General features: G+C 32.9%; 2 protein-coding genes across 2 annotated transcripts; both read left to right on the forward strand.

Moving 5' to 3' along the window:
* Positions 1-1877: 1877 nt before the first annotated feature.
* Positions 1878-2513, forward strand: LOTGIDRAFT_66582 (hypothetical protein; the record flags this gene model as incomplete). Its single annotated transcript, XM_009055232.1, has 1 exon — positions 1878-2513. A coding segment is annotated over one exon (636 nt), but the record flags the coding sequence as incomplete, so codon positions are not given.
* Positions 2514-9296: 6783 nt separating this feature from the next.
* Positions 9297-9752, forward strand: LOTGIDRAFT_116459 (hypothetical protein; the record flags this gene model as incomplete). Its single annotated transcript, XM_009055363.1, has 1 exon — positions 9297-9752. A coding segment is annotated over one exon (456 nt), but the record flags the coding sequence as incomplete, so codon positions are not given.
* Positions 9753-12616: the final 2864 nt, after the last annotated feature.

A 12616-nucleotide genomic window follows, 5' to 3' on the forward strand; every position in this document is an offset into this window, starting at 1 on the left:
GATTATCAAGTCAACACTAATGTCTGATATTATTTTTCCAGGTAAAAGGAATAGGTTGAAAAAGCAATATTCCAAATCTCTGGAAGATCGTATAAGTAAGTTAATATTATCCGCTTTTTAAGCGTCACTGTCATCTGATTGATCATTTGCAGTTACAATATTGTGAACGTTCACAGATATTCTGCTAGCACTTAAATTCAGTAGACTAAAGTTCCAGTAAGAAATCTTCCAATCTTTTTTCAATTGTGTTCGTCAGATTTCCGGACAATCATACTGAGATTGTCACTCTGCGATACCGTATGAGATTTCATCAATATGGCTAAAAATATTCCATTGTTTATATTTTGCTTAAATTCTTTTTTTCAGTAGAGGCCGAAGATTTTATAAAAAAACATACTTTTAAAGACGAATCGAAATTTATACCAACAGCAGCGTATAAAAATGGAAACAGAATGTTCATAGACGATTTATGCCTTGGTATCATTGGGGGTCCAAATACCGGAAAGTCGACATTGATAGCTCAAATTCTGCATCAGTTTAAGAAAGTTAATGATTTCGACATCGTATGGGTCACAGAATCTACACAATTAGACGAAATTCGAATGGAACTGAAAAAGGTTAATAAATGTGTATTGATATTGGATAACATGTTTGCTATACATAAATACACGTCAGAAGCAGGTGAAAATTGGCTTCGAAAGTTTGAAACCATTAGTAAATTGGTAGAGTCTAAGAAATTGGGCATTGTGTTCACTATGAATTCTCTGGTTTACAATGCATGTAAGACGACTTTCGGAAACAAACCCTTTTTTAAGAACATAATTCGACTATACGAATATACCATGGATGAAGAATTCAAACGACAGATTTTAGCTAACCACAAAAAAGTACCGCGGGATGGAAGCGGCACAAAATTCATAGAGGAAGCATGTAAACTTTCTTCAAACTTTGGTTTTCTGTTCTGGAGCCAATCATTGAGATCAGCTGACTTTAGAGCAACTTTCAAACTGCCGTTAGATTCTGTTGAAAAATACATGGATGAAATGTTATCGTCGTATCAAAAGGAATCCGAGGTTTTGTCCTTTGTGCTTTTTATGGGGGGCCAAGTTGATGTTACCTTACAAGACTCTGAAAATAAAAGACGCTTCGAACAGCTATGCACTGTATTTTCTGGTATAAAAAACATTGATCCAAAATCATGCTGTGAAATGTTTGGAGGTACCTTTCTAAAATCAGAAAAGAATAACAAGTTTTCTTTCGTAGAACCTGTGGTTGAATTTATCACATTGAAGAAGGCGTTTGATAAATATGGGAAAATAGCGTTTGAATGGTGTTCCTTGGATGTTATCATGGAGCTAATATATCTTGATGAAGTTCTCACTAAATCACTAACAAAAGACGATTTAAGAAGCATTGTAAAATGTATCCGAAAAGACATTTCTGTCACTCACAGAACCGTCGATGCGGTTTTAAAATACAAGTGTTTACGCTATGGTTCATTCCTGGCACATATATTGCCAGAATTTTCAAAGCAACAATCGCACGTTTTAACGAAACGTTTGATTACTAAGATTTGTTGGGATGGTGATATCGAATGTTTACGATGTGCAATGCAGTACCTTCAGCCACACGATGAGCCCACTGATGAGAAAGGTAGATCACCATATCAAGTGACAATCTTTTCAGAAAACAATGATGATGACACAGTTAATAAAAAGTTAAAGGTCCTAATATTAAATGAATTGAACTACATGAATGTGGACCCTCAAGCCAGTAATGTATTCCATTTGCTAGCAGAGAGACGGGGTATAAGATGCCTGGAATTCATGTTACAATTTGAATACTTGATATGGCTCATTAAAGAAGATTCTGATATCAACGGTCGTACCCCACTACATACTGCGTGTATTGAACAGAAATATGAGGCTGTTGAGTTTTTTCTGAATAAATGTGGGGATAAAACAGAATTTGTTAACAAATGTGACAATAAGAAAAGAACTGCTTTGCACTATACTGTGGAATATATAGGTGATGAAAAGCATCAAAGAATTATAGAAATTTTACTGAAGAGCGGTGCGAGGACAGATATTCAAGATGATGAAGGAAAGACGCCGCTTCATGAAATTCGTCATTGCAGTCACGGCGTTTCACAGGTCATCAAGTTGCTTCTTGGCAGTAACAAAAAAAATATTGACACACAGGATAAGTCTGGTCTAACCCCTCTTCACCTGGCTACTAAGGCAGGGAATGTGGAAGCAGTAAGATCATTGTTATTGGAAGGGGCTGATGTTACTATTGAAGATGACGATGATGGGATGACAGCCTTGATGTTTGCTTGTCAGGAATATGTAGCGAACAGTAGCACCATACTTCAGTTACTGCTTGAGGTGAAGTCAGATATTGAACATTTCAATAGATTTGGTTTGACTGCTCTTCAGGAAGCAGTTGCTGAAGGAAACATCTCCTGTGTTGAGGCACTCCTAAAATACGGCGCAGATCCTAATACGGTGTCACGAAATAAGCAAGAAGAAACGGCAGTCCATAAAATAGCACGCCGATCAGATTCCGAAGCCTTTGAGATGTTTAAATTATTACTAAACCATGGTGCCGATATCTACATTCGTGATTTTGAAAATAAAACAGTATTAGATCGTGTCTCTCCAGAACTTTTATCGCAGATTGACAATTTCTTGAAAAACAACTCAGTATCATTTGTATAGTCGTATGTATTTTTCTTTTTTTTGGAATGCAGGCCTCTCAGAATCCAGAATGAGATGATTAAGTATAAGAATAAAATAAACCGGTGTTCAGCAAGCAATATATTCACATTATTCGATTGTGTAACAACTCTAAGAGAAAATAAGAAATAAATAAATACATCAATAAAAATACCCCGAAATAAACGTGTATTCTTTTTCAATTGAAAACTCAAAGCCTGGACAATTTTCGATTAAACTACATTAAAAACTCTGAAATATCTTTAGAGTCAGTAGCATATAAACGATGAGTTGGAAACCCATTGGTCCGAGGATCCAGAGCTGCTCAGTTCGCAGTGCACATCACATCCTATTCAAATTATAGAGCGGCCTAGTATAGCCAATTAAACTGCAGGATCCAGACTATTTCTTAAACCGATGAAGCAGTCTGATTATTGGTCGAGAGACGCTTCCCTACTATTTTGAAATTTTCGTACTAAGTAAAACGCGTTAATTAAAAAACCCAAAGGGATCATCCCTTCCGCAATAAAGACACAAGGATCTGGAAGTAGAGCTGGCCAGTCCGACACTGCGAATCAGAATATTATACCACAAACCTTTAGATATCAAAAGCAAAGACGAGTATATTTTATTTAATAAGATTAAGGTTTGAACGGTACTTACAAGCTGAGAGCACATGTAACAGAAAACACAAGAGAATATATTATTGTATAACACACTTCTTTAAAAAGATTGGTAAAAAGGTATTCCATCGGATTCAATTTTCTAATATAAGGGAGATAACCCATGACAGTACAATTTTGAAAGTCTAATAGCAAAATTATTCTAACCCTACCCTGGTATGATATTAATTAGGAATAATAAAATAAATTCATGGGATTGAAATGATCTCGAAATGGGACATGACTCGTGAGTTACAGAAAAGTCTTTTTTGCTGAATATCCTCCCTAAATTATTATTAAATCCTGAATTGGGAGAAGGGCTCATGGGCTTTTCTTTCCAAATATAAAAAAACTAGTAATTCAAATGATGCACAAATTAGCCCACTGTCCATGTCAATATACAAAATAAACTAACTTTAATGTGAAATTTAGTGTGAAAATTTGCAGTTTATGGTCGGTTTATAACGCATTCTGCAATAAAGGACATTTTGGACAGGGACATGACAAATTCCTATCTTGAATTCGAACTGTCGAGAAGAGACTGGACACACGAGGTCTCGATTTACTTCCAATCCGAACAAAAATTGGAAACGTTTCTGAATGATGCAAACAGATTCTCAACAAAATTGGTTCTGATCAACTTTTCCATGCTTGCAAGCGCCTATCTCATTCACAGCAAATTTATAATATGAATTTATATGAAATTCTACTAAAGTCTTCATTTACTGGGCACGGCTCTTTGCATAAATCATAACTTATCTCCCTTAATCTTTTTTTTTTTACATAGAATATAACCATTAAAAAAGAATTTTCATTATGTAATAATGCTCAATATATCAATTGTAGAGTCATATAGAAATATGGTAGGGTATTTTATCACTAATATGAATGGATTTCTAAGAAATGTTCAAGACATTGTAAGTACTTTTTGTGTCGAGAAGTCGACGTCATTTTTAATAGATTAACAACGACATAATAGATGACTCGGTTAACTATAATACATAAGTTTTGACTTGTCTGTGTATCAACTATGGTAATACTCTTTCAAATATTAAATCTTACGAGAATTCGTGTGATTATATTCTTTTAAAACGGTTGATTGTAATCTGGATTTTCGTTCAGAGATTGACAGGTTTTTGAATGAGATATTCCACGTATCCAGTTGATCAGAAGTTAAGCAAATAAATTTCAACATGGCACACGGTAAGACTTTAAATTATGATATACAATCGTCTACATAATTGCTTCAAAATCCGACCTATCTTTCCGTTACCTTTCATGTATATCTTTGCTGTAGTCATATGTATTGCTTTCTATGTTTGCAGGCTTCTCAGAAGAGATTACATTTGCTTGGTCTTTTAAAGTTGATTAAGTATAAGAGGAAAAAATAAACCGGTGTTCAGCAAGCAATATATTCACATTATTCGTGTGTGTAAAAACTCTGAGAGAAAATAATCAGAAATACACCAATAAAGATAAATTATACTTCAATTCAAACGTGTAATTTTCTTCAATTGAAAAGCCAAAACTCTATAAAGCCTTCAATTAAATTGAACAATTTTCGATTAAACGACATTAAAAACCTTATTTGCAGTCCAACAACAGCTGAAATTTACTATTAAAGGACGCTTGGCTTGCAATTTCAATTTCAACAAAGAATGACAATGATCGTTATTATAAAATCAACATTATAAACTCTGGGTTATGAAACGTGCAACAATGATGGTGTGAATACCAAAATGAAATGATTATTTACCTATTACCTTTGTTTAGCCAAAGAATTGCAAAAAGGGTTTCATTGTTATTTGTTGGCCGCATACTTTATGACATCCAATTGCTTTCTTTTGGAGCTAGGCTTTCTATTACATTTAAATTTTACATCTTTAAGAAACCAATTGTCCCTATGGAAGTAGAATTTTTAAGACAAAGTATTATTACACTTTAATTGTCAAGTTTATTGACACCTTCTCGTGTTTTTTGATGAAATATGTACATTCTAAATTTTTTATTTTTTTTTATTCTTCTTTTTCCTCACTCACTCACTGGGTACTTATCTTGATGCTCATCGATATTGTATGGGCTAATTTTTGTAACCTTTTGTAATAAAGACATTGTTATTATTATTATTATTATTACTATTATTATTAAGACAGACATTTCAAGCCATTTGAACATCGTATAACCTTCTTGGTTTAAAAAGTTATACAAAAGAACGTAGCAACCTTCTTTACAAGGATAAAATTTTGGCTTCTCAAGGATCTGGTCTACATGATGGTCCTTTTACCAATCCTCCTGTAGAAGCACTATCTATTTACAATTAGAAAATGTGACTTTTACCAGCCTTTGAGCACACAGGCATATTTTATGACAGCAGTAAAATATACAACGGAACTTTATTCGCCATTATGTCAATACCAATGATAAAACTGATGTATTTCTATAAATTTTTAATATACCTTACATCATTGCCTTTGTTTATTCTCTTGAAACATCTTATTTTGTAAAGTGGAGCACCAAAATGATTAGTATATATCTTGAGTATCAAGGCTTTTATGTCAAACCATTGTTTAACAATGTTTTTTGAATAGTTCAAATAAATAATGACAACTTTTGAGCTCAGAATTCAATTTAAATCAAAGAATATCGTCAGAGCATTCATGACAATTGTAGTAACCTGCAGATATACCAAACATCCAAATCTGCATTTAAATTGGATTGAGCAATTTACTTTTGACAAGCGCCAGACATGTCATTATTTACAATACCAACAGTGCCTTGTATCATCTGATCTCATGTGTGGTCTCCGTATACATGTTATCTTTAATAAATAATAGAAATATGAAAATGTAATCATATTTTAATTAGATATTTCTATCTAGACATTTAGAGCGATTTACCCAGATAACGTTCTAAAGAAATTGAATTGCAGCATCATTTAGTGTACAACGAGAAAAAATGTTGCAGGTTAAACATGAGATAGAAATTTAGTACCGTCCTAACATTTTGGTTAAATAGTTTTGCCTTAGTTTTATATCACAGGGGGTCTTCGTTTAATAGTTGGGTCTTAGTCTAATATCACAAGGGGTCTTAGTTTATTAGTTGGGTCTTAGTCTAATATCACAAGGAGTCTTAGTTTATTAGTTGGGTCTTAGTTTTATATCACAAGGGGTCTTAGTTTAATAGTTGGGTCTTAGTTTATTAGTTGGGTCTTAGTCTAATATCACAAGGGGTTTTAGTTTAATAGTTGGGTCTTAGTTTTATATCACAAGGGGTCTTAGTTTAATAGTTGGGTCTTAGTTTAATATCACAAGGAGTCTTAGTTTATTAGTTGGGTCTTAGTCTAATATCACAAGGAGTCTTAGTTTAATAGTTGGGTCTTAGTTTAATAGTTGGGTCTTAGTCTAATATCACAAGGGGTTTTAGTTTAATAGTTGGGTCTTTCAACTTTTTTCAAACAGTTAATTTCCATATAAATTCGGTATATAAAAAAACTCCCCAAAGAACAAATATCGAAAGTACACAATGGCTACAATGTAGACAATTCACATACAGTTTGGCTTTATTCGGTAATATATATCACTCAACAAGTCAATTACCAAAAATTGCTTTGAAGCAATGTATGATTATTTTCTTAAAAGGATTTTATATATTATTGTTGATAGATATTAGACCATAAGTCTATCTTCTACGAAAGCTTACAGAAAAACACTTTAGAAATTGTAGTCCGAAACATACAACATAAGTCCATACGTCCATGTTCTGAATATCAAAATAGGTATTGAAAATGACGAACTTGCTATATTCCTTTTAAAAACAGATCTACATTCCGTAAAATATCCCAATATTGTTTTTTTCTGACTTAAAATGGATTTTTAGCTATTTTGAACTTCTATTTTGAAATAAAGAGCAATATATTGAGGATAATTCAACTATCGAGGAGATATGAAGGAAAACGAAACTAATAAAATACGAACGGAAGTTAGGTCTAATTTGAATTAGACTGGTATAGAACATAAAATAACTAGGTAAATAAATAAACATAATTTATAAACACAAACATAAACACTATTTATCTACATAACATACTGTATATTTTTCTCTAAAAACTCGAGTAATATCATGACAACGATATTGATATCAGATCAATTATTCTATATTTGCCTTTAAAACATGTGTATATTTTTAGAGCCTAACAATCAAAGAAGCAAGACATGAAACTAATTACGATGTTTTTCTGTCAAAATTGAAACATCTTAAGTGACAAGCTAAAAGATATTAAAGAATCAAACTCTTTGTAATAAGGATTCTCAAAGCAGTCAGTTTATAAATATCGATATATTTTTTACCACATATTACATAAATTCAATTGTTGTTATGCTTACACAGGTATTAACATAATTGAAAAATTCAGGAGCAACAAATGACCAACTTTCAGTGTTTGGATATGGAGATACTTCGTCAATTTTTTATAAAAGCTGAATTCTTTATACAGATTTGCTGCATGAAAAGGTCAGATACGTCAAAATCAGACACAGTTCATTTTCTGTCGCAAAAATACCAGTGTTTATAGTTACAAGGTAATGTACTTCTGTCAGCGTTAAATAAATTGGATTTCCTTTTTTTATCAAATGTGATTATTAATATGCTTTTTTTAAAATAACAGACTTTAACTGCCGGTTTATACTGATCGTTCATTTTGAATATCATTCTATCCTATATTCTATACTTAATTTCACAGGATACGAGTACAATACTTTTGGACCATAAAAATACCAAAAGAATCAATCTGAAATAATAACATCTCCCAAAATGTACAGACTTTAAAATGAATATACCTTGTTAGACATTATAACATACGCCCACAGACAGCAGCGGTTAAAAAAATCGAATTGTTTTTCCAGCAGTAATTATCATAATGAGAGTTGAAATCGGTTGAGGATACTGTCGTCCATAAAAAGAACAATTCTCTTAAGTGTATTTTAGGTAAGTCAAGGCCAATAACTCAAACGCAAAGAAAAGAATAACTGAACTCGTTTAAGATTTGTGAGCATATCAGTGTGATTCCGAAAACTAAACACATCTCGCGTTGATTTTTATTACATCAAGGGCAATAACTCAAATTCATTTGTCACAACAACGTAAACAGAATGTTTCATTTATGTCGAACGCAGTTTGATTTTGAAGGGAAAATTCTACACGCCTGTACCAAATTTCATCAAAATTAGACGAAGAGTGGCTTCTTTCGTACCAACAAGAAACATTGATGATTCGATGTTCATTCCAGTTCGACGTTAACAGATTTACACAATTTTTAACAGTGTGGTCGTTTATTTTTGGGTGACCCTTGACCTGTATGAATAATAACAAACCGACTACTTTTAGTCAAAATTAAACCAATCCTACATCTGGACGAAGGGAGGTCAGAGCAGACATGACGGACGGTCGAATGCCAAGTAGGAAATGGGAAGTATTTGACGGTAAACAAGGGGCCCCTTGTGCGTAAGGCTGAACATGTCAAAGATACCCCGACAGTTCGAATTGGACTAAAGATTACGATAATACCGCTGTATTGGCACAATGTCCCTCATTGCACACTAAAAGCTTTGATCGTCTCCCGGGTGCAGAAAAATGAGACGTAAAACTCTATTCCATTAAATTGCATTTTAACATGTATAGAACTTTATGACAAGAAATGAGTTTCAGATTATATTATATATTGGATGTATGATAAAAGTTATTTATCTTGTTAGTTTTAATCTGACTGAGTAAATATTTAAAAAGTCTCCGGACTAATTATATGTTGAGATACATAAAACAGACAGGCAGAATATTTCAATTGAAATTAAAGATATGTTTTATTGCTTAATGCCTTCAGACTTCCTAGTAGCTGTTTCAACTAAAGCCAGGCTATCGTGACATAGTTTCATCATTTTCGATTCTTATGCCATGTACCCATTATCATATAATTTTATTGCCTTGTACCCATTATCATATAATTGTGTTGCCATGTACCCATTATCATATAATTCTTTTGCCATATACCCATTATCATATAATTCTTTTGCCATGTACCCATTATCATATAATTCTTTTGCCATGTACCCATTATCATATAATTCTTTTGCCATGTACCCATTATCATATAATTCTTTTGCCATGTACCTATTATCATATAATTCTTTTGCCATGTACCCATTATCATATAATTCTTTTGCCATGTACCCATTATCATATAATTTTGTTGCCATGTACCCATTATCATATAATTCTTTTGCCATGTACCCATTATCATATAATTTTGTTGCCATGTACCTATAATCATATAATTCTTTTGCTTTGTACACTTTATCATAGAAAGGTTTCGTGCGGTTAAAACATTTCTCGATCAAAACCATGAACATATCGTATCAAGCAGTAGGAACAAAATATAATCGAGCTCCAAAATAACAGGGATAAGTGCTATTAATACTGCAACTTTAAAATATTTGGCTCCAAGATTTACGACTTCGCTGAGAATTCAGAAATAAATCACACAATCTTTCTTCGATTGAGATAATAATATTACAGAATATCTCATCTCGCTGGGTCATTTGGAAAACACGATACCCTTTTCATTTTACCAGACAATATTGCTGGTTTCAAGAAAGAGACGAGTATGAGCCTAAAATGACTCTTATATCTTGACCAATAAGTTTTGTTTTACGAGGTATCACTGGGTTTTAGAACATAAAGCACTTGTTAAATTTGGTTTTTCAGGATAAATGCAAAAGTAACTTTTGACATGAAAACTTGCTGGAGCAGACATTAAACAGTGAGATATATTTCAGAGCACTAGCGGAACTTTCAAGGTTTATGCTTTGTCTTATCCACGTCAACTATGTTGATTCAGAGAAAGACATCTCAGACAATTTTAATTTAGACATCAAATCTATATGCAAATCAAATCAAAAAACATAATAATTTCGACAGATGATAAGGTCCTTATTTATGTATGAAGTAATATGACGAAATTATCGCTGCCAAATCAGTTTGTGTTTCGGGAAATTGCAAGCATGTTACTTCATATCTCTTGACTTAAAGTGACAGTACGGAGCGATTAATGAGCATATTTGGATAATATATTGATATGGTTTGATTGTAAGAAAGGCTAAGGAAGTGAATCTATTGGCGATTGTTGTTTTAAAGCGAAAGCCAATTTTATAAATTAATCCTTCTTTAATTTAAGTCTCGATCAGCTTAATAATGTATATAAACCCAAGATTAACTTTTATTATACTACACATCTATGCTTAAATATCCCAAAATTTCTCTAGCATTAGTTAAACTCTAACGAAACACGTTCATTGGATGAGGTGTAAGCACTCTACCGTCAAAAATGTCTTCAGATCGTAATATTAGTACTAAGCAGATAAGGACACCATTTCCAGATCTGTATTTTAATCTAGTTGTGAATGAATTTAGAAATCGAATGCAACAGGATGTGTCAGTTTTAAACATTCAATGAAGTCCATTATCCTAAATGAAGCTGTTAAAGAAGTGATTTATCGTATGTTTGTTTATATTGCAATGATTTATGACTAAGTGTTAACTCCGATAATAAAGATATGAGAGGGTTATCAATAATATTCTTTCTTTTTACAAAAAATAAAATTTGTTTTTAAGCCTAACAAGATAATATTATTGTATAATAATATATGATAACGTGAATACCAAATGAATCTTGTTTGAGATACTTTATACACTCCCAGAATCGACTAATGTTTGACTAGCTTTCCTTACATTTAGGTGATTTTCCCTTGCTTGTGGGGCTGGAATGGAAAAATGTCTTAGGGTGAAAACAAAATCAGAGTTTCCGTGTGCTACAGTATATGTTCGTGATCCCTCGGCAGTTTGTCTTATACAAATTGTTGAAAGAAACATACAATCGTTCGCGTTTTCATTGTTGAAAGAAACAGTCTTTCCAGTAGGTCTTCATTTGTCGACGATAAAGTCTTTCCAGTAGGTCTTCATTGTTGCAGATACAGTCTTTCCAGTCTCCATTCTTGATATATAATTATTCATTGTTGACAGAAACAGTTTTCCAGTCTTCATTTGTCGACGATAAAGTCTTCCAGTAGGTCTTCATTGTTGCAGATACAGTCTTTCCAGTCTTCATTCTTGATATATAATTATTCATTGTTGACAGAAACAGTTTTCCAGTCTTCATTTGTCGACGATAAAGTTTTTCCAGTAGGTCTTCATTGTTGCAGATACAGTCTTTCCAGTCTCCATTCTTGATATATAATTATTCATTGTTGACAGAAACAGTTTTCCAGTCTTCATTTGTCGACGATAAAGTCTTCCAGTAGGTCTTCATTGTTGCAGATACAGTCTTTCCAGTCTCCATTCTTGATATATAATTATTCATTGTTGACAGAAACAGTTTTCCAGTCTTCATTTGTCGACGATAAAGTCTTCCAGTAGGTCTTCATTGTTGCAGATACAGTATTTCCAGTCTCCATTCTTGATATATAATTATTCATTGTTGACAGAAACAGTTTTCCAGTCTTCATTTGTCGACGATAAAGTCTTCCAGTAGGTCTTCATTGTTGCAGATACAGTCTTTCCAGTCTCCATTCTTGATATATAATTATTCATTGTTGACAGAAACAGTTTTCCAGTCTTCATTTGTCGACGATAAAGTTTTTCCAGTAGGTCTTCATTGTTGCAGATACAGTCTTTCCAGTCTCCATTCTTGATATATAATTATTCATTGTTGACAGAAACAGTTTTCCAGTCTTCATTTGTCGACGATAAAGTTTTTCCAGTAGGTCTTCATTGTTGCAGATACAGTCTTTCCAGTCTCCATTCTTGATATATAATTATTCATTGTTGACAGAAACAGTTTTCCAGTCTTCATTTGTCGACGATAAAGTCTTCCAGTAGGTCTTCATTGTTGCAGATACAGTCTTTCCAGTCTCCATTCTTGATATATAATTATTCATTGTTGACAGAAACAGTTTTCCAGTCTTCATTTGTCGACGATAAAGTCTTCCAGTAGGTCTTCATTGTTGCAGATACAGTCTTTCCAGTCTCCATTCTTGATATATAATTATTCATTGTTGACAGAAACAGTTTTCCAGTCTTCATTTGTCGACGATAAAGTTTTTCCAGTAGGTCTTCATTGTTGCAGATACAGTCTTTCCAGTCTCCATTCTTGATATATAATTATTCATTGTTGACAGAAACAGTTTCCAG

The sequence above is a fragment of the Lottia gigantea genome (genome assembly GCF_000327385.1).
Source record: "Lottia gigantea unplaced genomic scaffold LOTGIsca_24, whole genome shotgun sequence".
NCBI classification, from domain to species: Eukaryota; Metazoa; Mollusca; class Gastropoda; family Lottiidae; genus Lottia; species Lottia gigantea.